Below are 12,928 nucleotides of genomic sequence, written 5' to 3' on the forward strand. Positions count from 1 at the left end.
GTGGTAGGTTCACTGTTATCTCAAGAAAACAGGATGCAACTACTTATAAAACAGCCGCTCTTTCCTTCATTTTTGTAACAGCATTACACTGTGAGCATTTAGGAGTTCTTAGCAAGTATTAAGATTAACTCATTCCTAATGTGTCAGATTAAGGTAACAAGAAAATAAAAATGTTTATATACAAATATTAAAAAAAAAAAAGAAAAAAAACCCACACAAGTAATAGAAAGATGGATACTTTGCCTCAGGAATCAGATTAAAAAAAAAAACATTGAACCTTGTTTTCTGTTTTTGTATACAGCTAACAAACCACAGGTCTTTGCTAATCCCAGTGATGAGCAACTTGTTATTGAGGCCTTCTTTGCCTCAGCAAGCAGTTTCAGACTAGGCTGGGGCCTTGTTTTAGGATAACTTGCTTCATTATACAGCCTGCCCTTTCTTAAGCTCCCTATTAGATTATAATATTCTCCCATTCTCCCACCCTGAGTATTTCCTCAGTCATTAATCAGAAACGAGATTCACTTTCAACCCACCAGACTGCCCCTGCCTGCTCTGGAGGCACTAATTGCTGCCCAGCAGCGAGCAGGCAGCACAGCCTGTGCAGAGCTCAGCGGCACAGCACAAGACAGCCTGCCCTGTTCTTCCTGCCTGAGCATGCTTGGATCCTACTCAGAAGGTGTCCTGGTTTTTGTTGTTGTTTTTTTTCTATAATCTTATATTCTATAAAACATATAATTTGCTAGTCATACAACACAGCACATCTCCTATGAGACCAAACACAATGGTAATCAAATCACTTTCAGAGGTAACAGACTCATGGGTGGCTGCATCCTGAGCTGCCAATGGACAAGACAAAATAGTAACAGGAAAACGAAAGTATTTTTTTCAGAACTCACAGTGCATGTGAAACTAATCAGTATCTGTGTAACATGTTGGCAACTATTTGAGTACAAACACTTCTACTCACATTTTCTAAGCATGGATCATCAGAACTTGACCTTGTCTGCCTTAGACCGCTGGTTACACTGGGCTATGAACATTAAGACCTACTATTTGCATCCTCACTGTCATCCTTACTACCTCCTCATTCCTGTCATGGTTGTGAATGGCACTGGTCAGTTTGAATTCAATAGGGGGTTGTAATAAGGCTTATTTTAGCAACTTGGGTTACCTTCTGTCATACAAAAATATCGTAACTCTTAAGACACGGTTTGATAACTTTAATGAGGCTCTGCAATTTACAATAGTTGCAATAGTTCACAAAATATAAGAAATCACATATACATATAAACTTTTCTTGTTTTACAAGTCAACCAGTATGAACTACACAAGCTACATTTACTCACATAACAAAATGGAACACTGATGAGCTTTATTCACTGATCAAACACTTCAACAATTTACGGACCAACATTGTTCTGCAGCTGCTAAAACAAGAACAAATAAGTTATGTCAACAGATACACTGGCATCACATTCTACAAAATGAAAAGGCCAAATTGAGCACTGACTGAATGCTCCTAGATTTCAGTGGAACTCACAAGAAGCAACACTACTGAGCTTATACCACCATCAAATACGTACATGTTTTATATTTTCTGTGATCGGCAAAATAAATCGCAGAAAAAAAAGCATTTCATTTCATTACAAGCTTATTTAACCCATTAATTTTCTAACTTTTTTAAAACAAAAATTTGAAATATTTTAACTTTTTTTTAAATTATTTTCCAACTCAAACTGTTCTCACAAGCAACGTGAATTGGTACTTTGTGAATAGTTTTGGTCTCTCAGACTGTCTTCTTGGTGAAACAATTTTTAACTACTTAGTCCAAATGTACTAACAATTCACTCATTATTGTTTGAAGTTAAATAGGTAAAAATAAAATAGTTCTATCTTAAAATAATTCTTGTGTTACAAAGTCTGATACTCTCATTTTTGCTTCTAAACAAAGTACAGTCACAAAAGCCAACGCTTCTTTTAGCAGCAATAGAGGTTAAGGGCCTCCTGCATAAAGTCCTTGAAACCTTCAGACACCTTAAAATATACTGCATGTACTCAGCACTTAAGATATGGATCCTGCAAACATCAAGTATGCAGTTTGCTTTCACAAATAACAACCACACTCAGAGCAGTTCTCTGTAGTTCTCTACACAATGGTTTTACATGAGACCTGTGTGACCTTTTACAATTTGAGCAGAGGTACCTTATGAGCATTTCTGTTTATATAGTAGGGGAACCCTTCAAGGAATTTTCTTCAGTTGGGGATAGAAAAAATAAATAAAAATAATCCCTACTTTTTATACAGACTAACCACAGCTTTATGTCTGTTAATTTCAATAAAATTTACTGAAAAGACTAACAACTCACCAATAGGTCTAAAATGTAACTGTAAGCAAGCTGAGCTCATCTGCTTCTAACTGTGTTCTCACAGGGAACCTGATGTTGTATCAGGGGTTGGAAAGGGATACATATGCTGATGAAATTTGCAGCTCTCCCAGAAATTCGTGCAACAGTAAATAATCAACAGTTCAAGTCAATGAACCAAACAAACTAGATCATTTACTAAGCTAGCCACAAACAGAACATCCTTTATACATCCATGGGAAAATGAATTGCCTAGAAGCAAAGGCTTCCTTCCCCTTAGGGAAAGGATGGTGGACTTTTTTCTATGAAGCATTGTCTTTGCAAAGGCTTTGGGAGTATCACTGGTAGATGCAGCTACCCCATTTAAAAAACACCTTAGAGAACATTTTCTCACCTGTATGTTTTTTCAAGAATCCTGCTAAGGTAAAGGATTTGGAACCCTGTTCATTTTAGTACCTAGGAGTAATCTAGGGAGCTTTATCATTCTACAGCCAGTTTTGGCAGAGATGTACACTAACGTGACTTAAAACATTCAAGTGCATCTTCTGGAGTAGCAATATCAAACTGGTAAGCAACAAGAGAAAATCATTCATGATTTAAAACAAATGCCAAACCACTGAGCCTTAGAATTCATTGTAAAGTATTGCCCGTCTATGAGCATTGCTTCCATCATCTCTTCATATGCTGTTCTTAATTTTATTGCCCTGTCGAGCTGAGCGGCTGTAGATTTATTTGTTTGGAACTTAGTGGTGACTCAGATATTGCTGCAACCTTTAAAGAATTCTTGATGGAGCTGAGTTCCCACATGTGTAAGTTTATGATGTGCATGCCACAACATCCCCTTGTGATCTTGTACAGGTTTTTAAGAACGGCTTTCCGGAGAAGAATGTACACCCAGGGATCTAAAATCTGATTCCATGTTGCCATTCGGAGAGCGAAAAGTATTGTTTCACAGTTCTCCTTTGAATGACTTGCATTTATCCCAATTCTGGCCATTGAAACCTGAAAATTGAACATTTTAAAATTATGCATCAAAAAAATACAGCAAGTGAGCATGTAAATGAGTGAAATCATTTCAACAGTGTCATTAAGCATTGCATCTTCACAGCATCAGTGCATTTCCATTCCAAAGTTAATATTTTTGTGCATGTAACAGTTATTGTTCTAGAAATTCTCTCCTGTCTTAGAAAGGATGAACACGTTTCTGCTGAACTACTTCTGCTGAAACTTAAATGGATGATGGTGACCAGACAGAGAAAAGCCTCCAGAAACAGGAACTAATTTCATAGAATCATAGAATAGCTCAGGTTGGAAAAAACCTTCAAGATCATCAAGTCTAACTGCAACCTAACCATACTACCCTAACAACCTACTACTAGATCACGTCCCTGAGCACCACATCCAAACAGTTTTTAAACACATTCAGTGATGGTGACTCAACCACCTCCATGAGGAGCCCATTCCAGTGCTTAACAACCCTTTCTGTATATAAGTTTTTCCTGATATCCAACCTAAGCCTCCCCTGGTGCAACTTGAGGCCATTTCCCCTTGTCCCATCACCTGTCACCAGTGAGAAGAGACCAACTCCACTCTCATAGCAATTAGCCAGAATCTAAGCTATCAAAGCATGACTCGATTATTCCAGGGCTGCATTTTTTAATGGATAGAGGACACCATTAGATCAGAATAATTTTACAAAGAGTATTTACTTTTTCACAGTCATTCACCAACATTTAGTTTCTCAGTCCAGCGCAGCAAGATTACCTCTGGCAGAGGATACCCAATGGGCACACAAGCCCAACACAGCTCTGTAAACTGTGGCTGGCCTCCAGTCTTGTAGGGCTGCAGCCTATGCACTGAATCACCAGCCCACATTGTTGGGGCTCCTGCCCTGCAGAGACCTCTGTAGGCTTTCTGCCACTGAGGTTTTGTAACCTGAGTTCCTGTGTGAAGAAAGCCCGACTGTGGAAAGCCAGGAATGTGCCAGAGAATGGTAAATTATCTCTCTCTATTATTAATGTTAAAAGCACATGAAGACTTTTTTGGTAGAAAGATGAAACACTGTACGGCTTTCAGTTCCAAAGCATTTAAAGTGATACAGTTAAGTAACTAAGAAACGAGATATTTTGCAACTGATGCTATGAGTACACTGATTTATTGAGTGATGAGAGGTAGGGTCAGTCTGTACAAGTACAATGTCCTATTTTCACAGATACATTGTAAAAAAAAAAAAAAGAAGAAGAAGAATACAAAAAAAAATGAATGAAGAGAAAAAAGCTACTGCTCAAGATTCCAGCAAACCCATTTCACTTCTTTAAGATAATTCTCAGTACTGCTAGGCTCAGTCTGTATCTTGCAGGTCACCACATCTGGAGAATAATTTCCATAGGGAAGCAGAGTGAATGCACAAGAGGAGACTGTACTTTCTTGGTTAGGCATTTGGTTAAGCGTTTCTGCATAGACAACTGTGGGAGCAGAGAGGAGAGCCCACAGGAACATTCCTAGGGAAGCTGGTAAGACTGGCAGAGGCACAGCTGGGAACCAGTGAGAGGAGGGGGAGGAATGTCTGAGCACCGTGCCAACACAAATAGCTACAAGTCAGTTTACTGAATCTGCCTTTCACCCCACAACTGTTGGGTGCATTCCTCTCTGACATCAACAGCCCACCCAAACTTAGACAAGTCCTTTGACTTTTGCATGGGATGTTTTCTCAGGGCAGTCCAACATTTTATTTATTAGAGGTCCGATACCACAAGCCAAATTCAGATGGAGTACTCCTTACTCATGGTAGTAGAACTGGGCAGCAAAAGACAGCGGCATCAGAGTTCAGACTAACATCCTTATCTGATATATAGCATGTTTGGCTTAATACAGATATACAGCTTCCTAATTTACATCTAGATGTTTCTGTGAGGACTTCAAAATTCCATTTGTTTTTCTCTCTCATTCTGAAAAGTTAATAAATGCCAAATCCAAATTAATTCTATGCCCAGAAAAAGTGGCAGCAGAGGTGGCCACTTAAGAAGAGTAGCTGCATCTGTATTTTGAAAAACTATCATTTTCTTACATATCAAGAAAACTTGAGAGATTCCTTTCTATTTAGTATTAATAATCTCTAAGTGAATAAACTCGTTTGTTGTTCAACTTGCTGCCTAAACACTAAGTAAGTCTGTCTGGATTATGGATGCCGTTAAAGTGCTATCTAACAATCAGGAAATGTGATGCATAATTTTATGGATTCTGGTACTTGGATAAGCTTCATCTGGAATATTTAAGTTATGTCTTTTGTATACTGGATGTACACAGAATAATGTATTTGAGTACAAGTAGCAAATAGAAGATACAGCTTGTGCACATAGTTAAATGCTTAAGCACGTCAGCTGTGAATCCCAGTACTGGAAGTATTGAGATAAAATTTTATCTACAAATTGTATTTCTTAAAATATGAATTTTCTTAAATTATCTGGGAGTGTTATTCAGAAATAAGAAACTATTTTTCTTTTTTTTTTTATAACTAAAACCACCATAAAGCAATATATCAACTTTTTGAAGATCTGCAAGGCTGAGAATTCTACATAGGCCTGGAGTAAGACAAAATCTCAGTCCAGCTCCAAGCACAGCATAATCCTAAGTATTTTTTATCCTAAACACATCTGGCAGAGTAGCAGCAGCGGCAGAGATGGCACCATAATATCGTCTCTAGGTATGAACTGAAATAGATCCACTCCTCCAAACAACCTGCACTGCTGTGGGAGCTCTTTTGTACCTGAGACAACATGTAGGAAGGCTTCAGGCAAATGAAACCAACTGCAGAACAAGAGAGGACAAAGAGGAGAACATGGGCTAAGTTCGTTATAAATTATTACTATCACACTTCAATATTCATCCTTATTTAATTTTAAATTCAAACCATTTTGAAACTGTAAACAGTTAAAAGGTGTCATGCACTACCATCCCTTGAAGTTTTTCATTCAGTCAAAACACCCAGTCTGTTTTTGCTCCATAGGTGTGAGAAAGTCATGTCACAACTGGCATGAGTCTCTAGCTCAGGAACTGGAACCAGAGCTTGCTACCATGCTGACTTACGGGAGCAAGACCTCCTCTGAAGGCACAGAAGTGTCACTTTTCTTCTTATTTGGCTAATACTGCTCAATAATTAGGCCCAAGCTGAGAAACCAATTCAAAGAACAATGTGCTTTTTTCCTTTCCTCCAGGTCTATCAGGTTAATATGATTAAGGAATTCTGTTGCCTGTAGCCAGTAGTACACAAGTGAGGAAGAAGGAAACAAAACATGACTGCATCCTATCTGGTTGCCTTTGATCTCAACAACCGATTTTAATAGCCATGCAGATTCAGCAGCATGACTCAAAAAATTAATCCCCAGCTGGTAAATAAGAAATGTAACTCATGACATTTTCTAACATATTTAGTAATGTGAAAGTCCAAACAGTATTTTGCTGAGTTACACAATGCTTATACAGATACAGCTGTAATATGTCTCCCTGGCTTATGAAAAAAAGGAAAGTATTACTTGATATAACCAATACAATTCAAACATTCTTTAGGAAAATAACTCTAAAAGCATTAGTGAAAAACTCTGACTTTCTAAACAAAGTTTCTCTGAATCATATTAGTTCTTGCTGGTTTAAGTTAAGACCCAAGAGCTCCCTGAACCCCAAAGTAAATACAGACAAGTCCAAACTTGTGTCAAGCACAAACTTGACACAATGCATTAAACTTCTCCATTATTTTTTTCCAATTTTAGGTTTTGCTACAAATAAAGCTTACTTTTCAAGATCCAAAATGTCACATGAAAAAGTTTTAAAAACATTTTGGAATTGTTGACTTCTGCAACTGCATCTTGCATTTAGCATTAGAGAATTGTCATTTCCCTTTGGTACGGAGCTCAGTGCAAGAAAACTGGGGAAAAAAAGCAGCAGAAGCAGCTAGCTCCAGAGCTTCACACCACACTCCAAATATAAACAGCATGTCTTTAATTTCCCTTCCAATTGGATCTCAATTAGATGAGAATAACTAACAAGCTACATGGCAGTTCTGATCAGATACATTCCTGTTAGGACTGAAGGACAGCCAGTCAAAACAAGAAGCAGACTTTAAAGCTAGTTAGGAGATAAGGCAAACTCTAGTACTACTTTGATGCATTTTAGCTCATAAACTCTAAAAACAGATTCTATCCTTGACTTCAGGAAACTGGATAAAAGACTGTCACCAAAAGACTGGCATGGAAAGCAGAGCAGACAGGCAAATTCCATTGTTTGTAAACAAATATAGAAATTCTCTTCCCCTGTAGGTCAGCCTTTAGTCTCCATTTCTTTGTAGGAACCTTACAGACCTTCCTAAACCTCTTCTTTAGGATTCCACTGGAAGCATTTATGAGAATTTCCATCAAGGTTAAGGAAGTCCATGTTTTTTTCAGTATTTGCAGAGTACTTATATTTTGTCACTGTCCTAGATGCCCGTGTTGAATCCAGAGGTGCAAATCCCCTCCTCCTAAACCACACTGGATACACAGTAGTATTCTATGGACTGTGTTGCTCTCTACGGATACAAAGAATATATCTATTTCATTATTTTTAACTTCTGGAAGTTTTTGGAACTTCCAGTATCCAAATACACTTCAAAGAAGTAGCAGTTTACTGTAGGTAAGATTTGATTAAAAGATAATAATTTATAATGTTCTCTAAAGACAAACTAAGAAAATACATGCAAAGGAGGGGGAGAGAGAGAGAGTAGGAGATAAAAATTCCATGCACATTTGATGTACAATTTTGTATCGCCTAAAAACAGCAAGAAGAAACGCTGACAGCAGATTGCAAATATAGTTTCGTAAATACTGCAGCATATAAACTGAGTATTTGTTGCAACAAAGCTGGGTAAGCTTCATTTTATTTTCTATTTGTTTTTGTATAAGTCAGTTTAAAAGCAACAGCTTCCAGGAAAAATATCATTTAGTGCAGCACTTCTGCAGTCACCATGTAAGCACATACACTGTACTACTTACAGCACATTAAATTTTTCACGTTATACATATGCAACATGTCTTTCCCCAAATGTATTCCCTTCCCTTTTCAAATAAAAGTGTGAACTATGCATTCAAATTTTATATACCAGATAATCATTTGGCCAAGCAAGAATATTTTAACCAAGCATAGCAATTTTTTTTTAATGTTATTTAAAAGGATAACACAAAATGCATCAGCATGTTTTCCTCCAGATCAAAGTCTAGTGGATACTTTTAACAGGATACATAATGCCTCCATGTGTAATGTTTTGCAGGATCAGCTCTTTGCAAGCAGAAGTGAAATAAGGGATTCTCCTTTTCTGCCATGTATACTTCTGTGAAAAAATATAACATCATTTAAAATTAATAATGGATCCACTGGTTCACTATTCAGTTGGGGAAAATCTGCATCTGCCTCCTGAAATCAATTTCCAGTCTACCACACATAAGTCAAGAAAGGTGACACCTACCTGCCATGTTACACATCCTTAACCATTCATGTTTACTTAGTATTCCACTAAACACAGTCCAAGATATCTGCCCTGTCAGAGTCACAATCCTCTATGGGAAAGACAGGACACAAATAAGGAGGAGACAGAATCTGAAAAGATTTGGACCAGAGGTAGCTGAGGTTGCAAAACCTTCTGTGGCAGTTTACTTAGCCTCTGCATGCTCCACATTTACCACCTCTAACATGGAGATATGTAAGCCTTTTAGGTATTGTAATGGAGAAGATACTCAGAGCTCAGAATCTGCTTTAGCAGTGGGATTCAGATTAGATGATCTCCAGAGGTCCCTTCCAACCCCCATGATTCTGTCATTCTGCGAAACAGGAAAACGCAACATTTTGTATGAAGTCAGTGAATATAATTTCAAATCTTTCTTTCTCAAACTCAGTTGATTCTATCATCAGGTAATTCTTCAAAAGTCAGTGACACTGCTTCATGAATGTATCTCTCCTTCTGGCAAGATCAAAACTACCCCTGAAAATTGGTAGGTCAGAACTCACTGCAACTAAACACCAAAGGACCACAGACTGGCAGCATACAGACAACACTGCAGCCAGGACATTGGATGTTTGACGTCCAGCAGCTCAGCTCCACCTGACCTTGCCACATAACTGCTCCTCACTGAGGTCATTCAGTTCTTCTGGACTTTCTGCTCTCCTCAAGCAGGCTCAGTTCTGCAGAGGACTTAGTCTATTGCACTCTACTACTGTGCCATTAGAGCCAGGGGGATATTTTCACCATCTGTGTTTTTACAGCTCCAGACGAAATGTTTATGCATGGCAATATGCTTTCTGAACAAACATTTAGAAGCATCATTTGAAATGACATTTTTATGTATGCAAGAATTTATCAAAATTACTGAACAAAATGTAGAGTGCCATAGCATTATACTCACCATTTATATTTTAACTGCCTCTGGCATTATCATGCTCTCTATAAGGCAGAAATGCAATTATGAAGTAAGCCCTGCAAAAAGAAGGGTTTTTGGTGTGCATATGCTAGCAAACATTAACCAAAACCAGAGCTTTTATTTTCTGTCAGCTTTCCAAGAGTACCTACAGTAACCTACACTCAGCTTGGGCTTGAACAAAATATTCCAGGTTGCTTCTCTTTGTTTCTCCAAAAGAATCTAGATATTTCAAACTTGGATTGAAATCTTTTTTCCCTTCATCCTCTTCTCCCCCTCAAAATTACACATACTTTTGTTCAGCTAGCTGACAATTTAATTACTCTAGCAGCTTAATTGATTAACTTATCTGAACTGAAAGAACAATGGATATGGATAAAGAAGAGTTTAGCACTGAAAACAGCATATGACTCACTTCATACTGAAAGTACATAGACTGCATTACTGCCTAACAAGGCATATGACAAAAATCTTTTGTACAGAAAATTAATATTACAGATAAAATGTAAATGTTTTTTACCCAGCAATGCTGAAACTTTAAAGACAACTGTGAGATCTGTCAGGACCAGAAAACAATATTTATAATAAGGACCATCCTGAGAAACACAATATAGCAAAATAAGTATTTGAAGATGTAAGAACTAGACATATTAAGGATCCGTCCACTCTTCCAAGAGAGACAGTTGGGAAAACCTTCATAGCCAGAAATTAGCATATCACTTCTTTTGTATTGGATTTGCTTGCACGCTTTCACAGTCACTTGGAAAATAATCACATTTTTAACTGATGACTCTCACTGATTTACACAGAAGCAACAGAATTTCACTGACTAATACAAATGGCCAAATAAAGAATCACAACAAACACATAACACTAGGAGGAAGGAGACAACTATGAGAATAGAGTAAAAAGAGGCAATATACAGACAATCTGGGAGAAAGGAGCTGCAAAGGTCCATATCTATACAATGAATTCAGCATTTAACTACTGTTATGCAAGAGATCAAACGAATGTCTTAGAAGTAGACTGCCTTTCCAAATACCATTACATTCATGCTGCTTCATTACTAAAGTTATCCTCCACTGGATTTACACGTAAGAGGAAAGATGCAATACAGATTCAGCACCCACTACCAACCAGAGGCAAACCTCTCACTTACTTCTTCAAGAGCAAAAAATGTAATTCTATAAAGGTTGCAGGAACTGCTGGTTGTCATGTTTGTCATTCTCTCAGACTTGTTACATCTGCATAATAATCCAAGAATTAGGCTGAATTCTCCAAGGACTCCTTGGACCGATTACTCCTTGATTTCAGAGAAATGGCACATATATAAAGGCTTTCAAAGACTTTCAAGGCAGATACAACTGAAATGAGAGATACCCATGCACAGTAGAAGCAGGAAAAAAAGGGAGAAGAATTCTACCCTGAGTATGTCATGACAAATAATAGCCTCTTCATCTCTTCTAGAATGCAGATAGCACTGATGTGTGAGGATGTCCACAAGGCCTCAAGTAATGACAGGTCTAAAAAAGTAATGAACCTATTGTCTATCAAAGGAGTCAGACCTCCTATTTAATGTTCAATGAAACTATAGTGCTGATTACATGAGCATAGGAAAAAAAATGTTAATTTGTAGTTATATTTCATGTGTGTTTATGTTTACCATACATACAGCTATACAGTAAAGAAAAATTAGATCTTTTTTAAATACGGACTGGAATACTAGTTACTTCATGACCTCATGCTATCTGATTTGCTGTATTTACAGATCTGGCTGGAGACAAAGGAAGGTGTGAAGTGTTCCCTTATTAAAGCAACTTATTCTATATATCACTTGGAAGAAGTGCACTCAGAAGCTATGAACTGAACTACCAGGGCTAATAAATTTATATTACATTTACAAAATTGGAATATTTAATTTAAAATATTTTTATTTCTAATGTTGGCAAATAAATTAAAAGGAGCTTCTGTGCAGTTGGATGACCTTTTAGGTGGAGAGGGAACTAAAAATTAAATCTCCACTTAAGACTGATTTATTTCTCAGTACTTCTGCAAACCCACACTCCTGGTAAACATAAGTGACTACTACGTAGATTCACTTTTATTTCTAACACACTAACATACTGTAAATCCTAAAACAAATTGCTATCATTTGCATGGACTGTTTTCACACCATTCCATGCAGTGAGGTAGATGGGAGTGCTGGGAGCACACAGGTCTGAGATGGCAAGCAGCTGGAGATCAGACATTAACTTCTGGTTCTCCAATGAGAAAGTAATCTTTGGTTTCTGTGAGTTTACTATCGAGGCACAATTCAGCCTCCTGTAGACAATCATGCAGAAACAGCTCCAGTGCTGAAACATCCAGTTTGACACACACATGTCTTCACACAGCTCATTAAAAGGAGCTCCCAAAAAAAGTTTACTCTCCACCTCTCTTCTGCTCTATCTGTGTAGTCGATAAGAAGAATCCTTCAGCAAGAGGTATTGTATTGACTATAGCACAGCTCAGGTTCACCTCCTCAGCCACTTCATCTCATCCAAAATGTGAATGAATCTGAAAAAATAAACTGCATTTACCAAAATTTCACTGTAACTGCTTGTGTAAAGCATTTTGGCAATGTTCTGCTACCTAATCGTTATGATTTTAAGAGCAGCATTCACAGATCCCAGCATGGTGTTGTGCTCCTGTTCTGCTCAACACTGTACATGCATACAATAATAAGAACCTCTCCTTCCTGAGGGAGTTTATAACCCAAGTAAACAGCTGTAATTCCACAACTTCTGATTATTTTAATGTAAAATTTAAGTCCTAAAAACAAGATGAAACAAGAATGAAAAGAACTGAATTAGAATTGCTCTATTTTAAAGCTAAACAGCCTATTTCCCAGAGGTGGAACCAAACAATGTATTCCCTCAGACATTAACAAATTCTGCACTACTGAGATAAGTAACTTCTACTAAAAAATATTTATAATCACTATGAAAAAAAACACCTAAGAATGGTATTAACAAAATAACACAATTATTATCTTACAAAATATACGAATGTGTACTGCACATAGAATTCTGTCCTGTGAAACCTGGTGAGTTTCTGGAGTTACTCCATGTGATTGCACTTGTCCC

The 12,928-nt window shown here is 37.4% G+C and overlaps 1 protein-coding gene across 35 annotated transcripts in view; it reads right to left on the reverse strand.

Moving 5' to 3' along the window:
* Window positions 1,206-12,928, reverse strand: part of PTGFR (prostaglandin F receptor) — an 84,870-nt gene continuing 73,147 nt past the window's right edge. For all 35 annotated transcript variants that reach the window (XM_021404865.1, XM_021404876.1, XM_021404866.1 and 32 more), the window contains one exon: window positions 1,206-3,366. In XM_021404865.1, coding sequence (XP_021260540.1) covers window positions 3,061-3,366 — 306 coding nt within the window. In that variant the 3' untranslated portion in view covers window positions 1,206-3,060. The remainder of the gene's footprint in view (window positions 3,367-12,928) is intronic.

Source organism: Numida meleagris, chromosome 7, assembly GCF_002078875.1.
Source record: "Numida meleagris isolate 19003 breed g44 Domestic line chromosome 7, NumMel1.0, whole genome shotgun sequence".
Lineage (NCBI taxonomy): Eukaryota > Metazoa > Chordata > Aves > Galliformes > Numididae > Numida > Numida meleagris.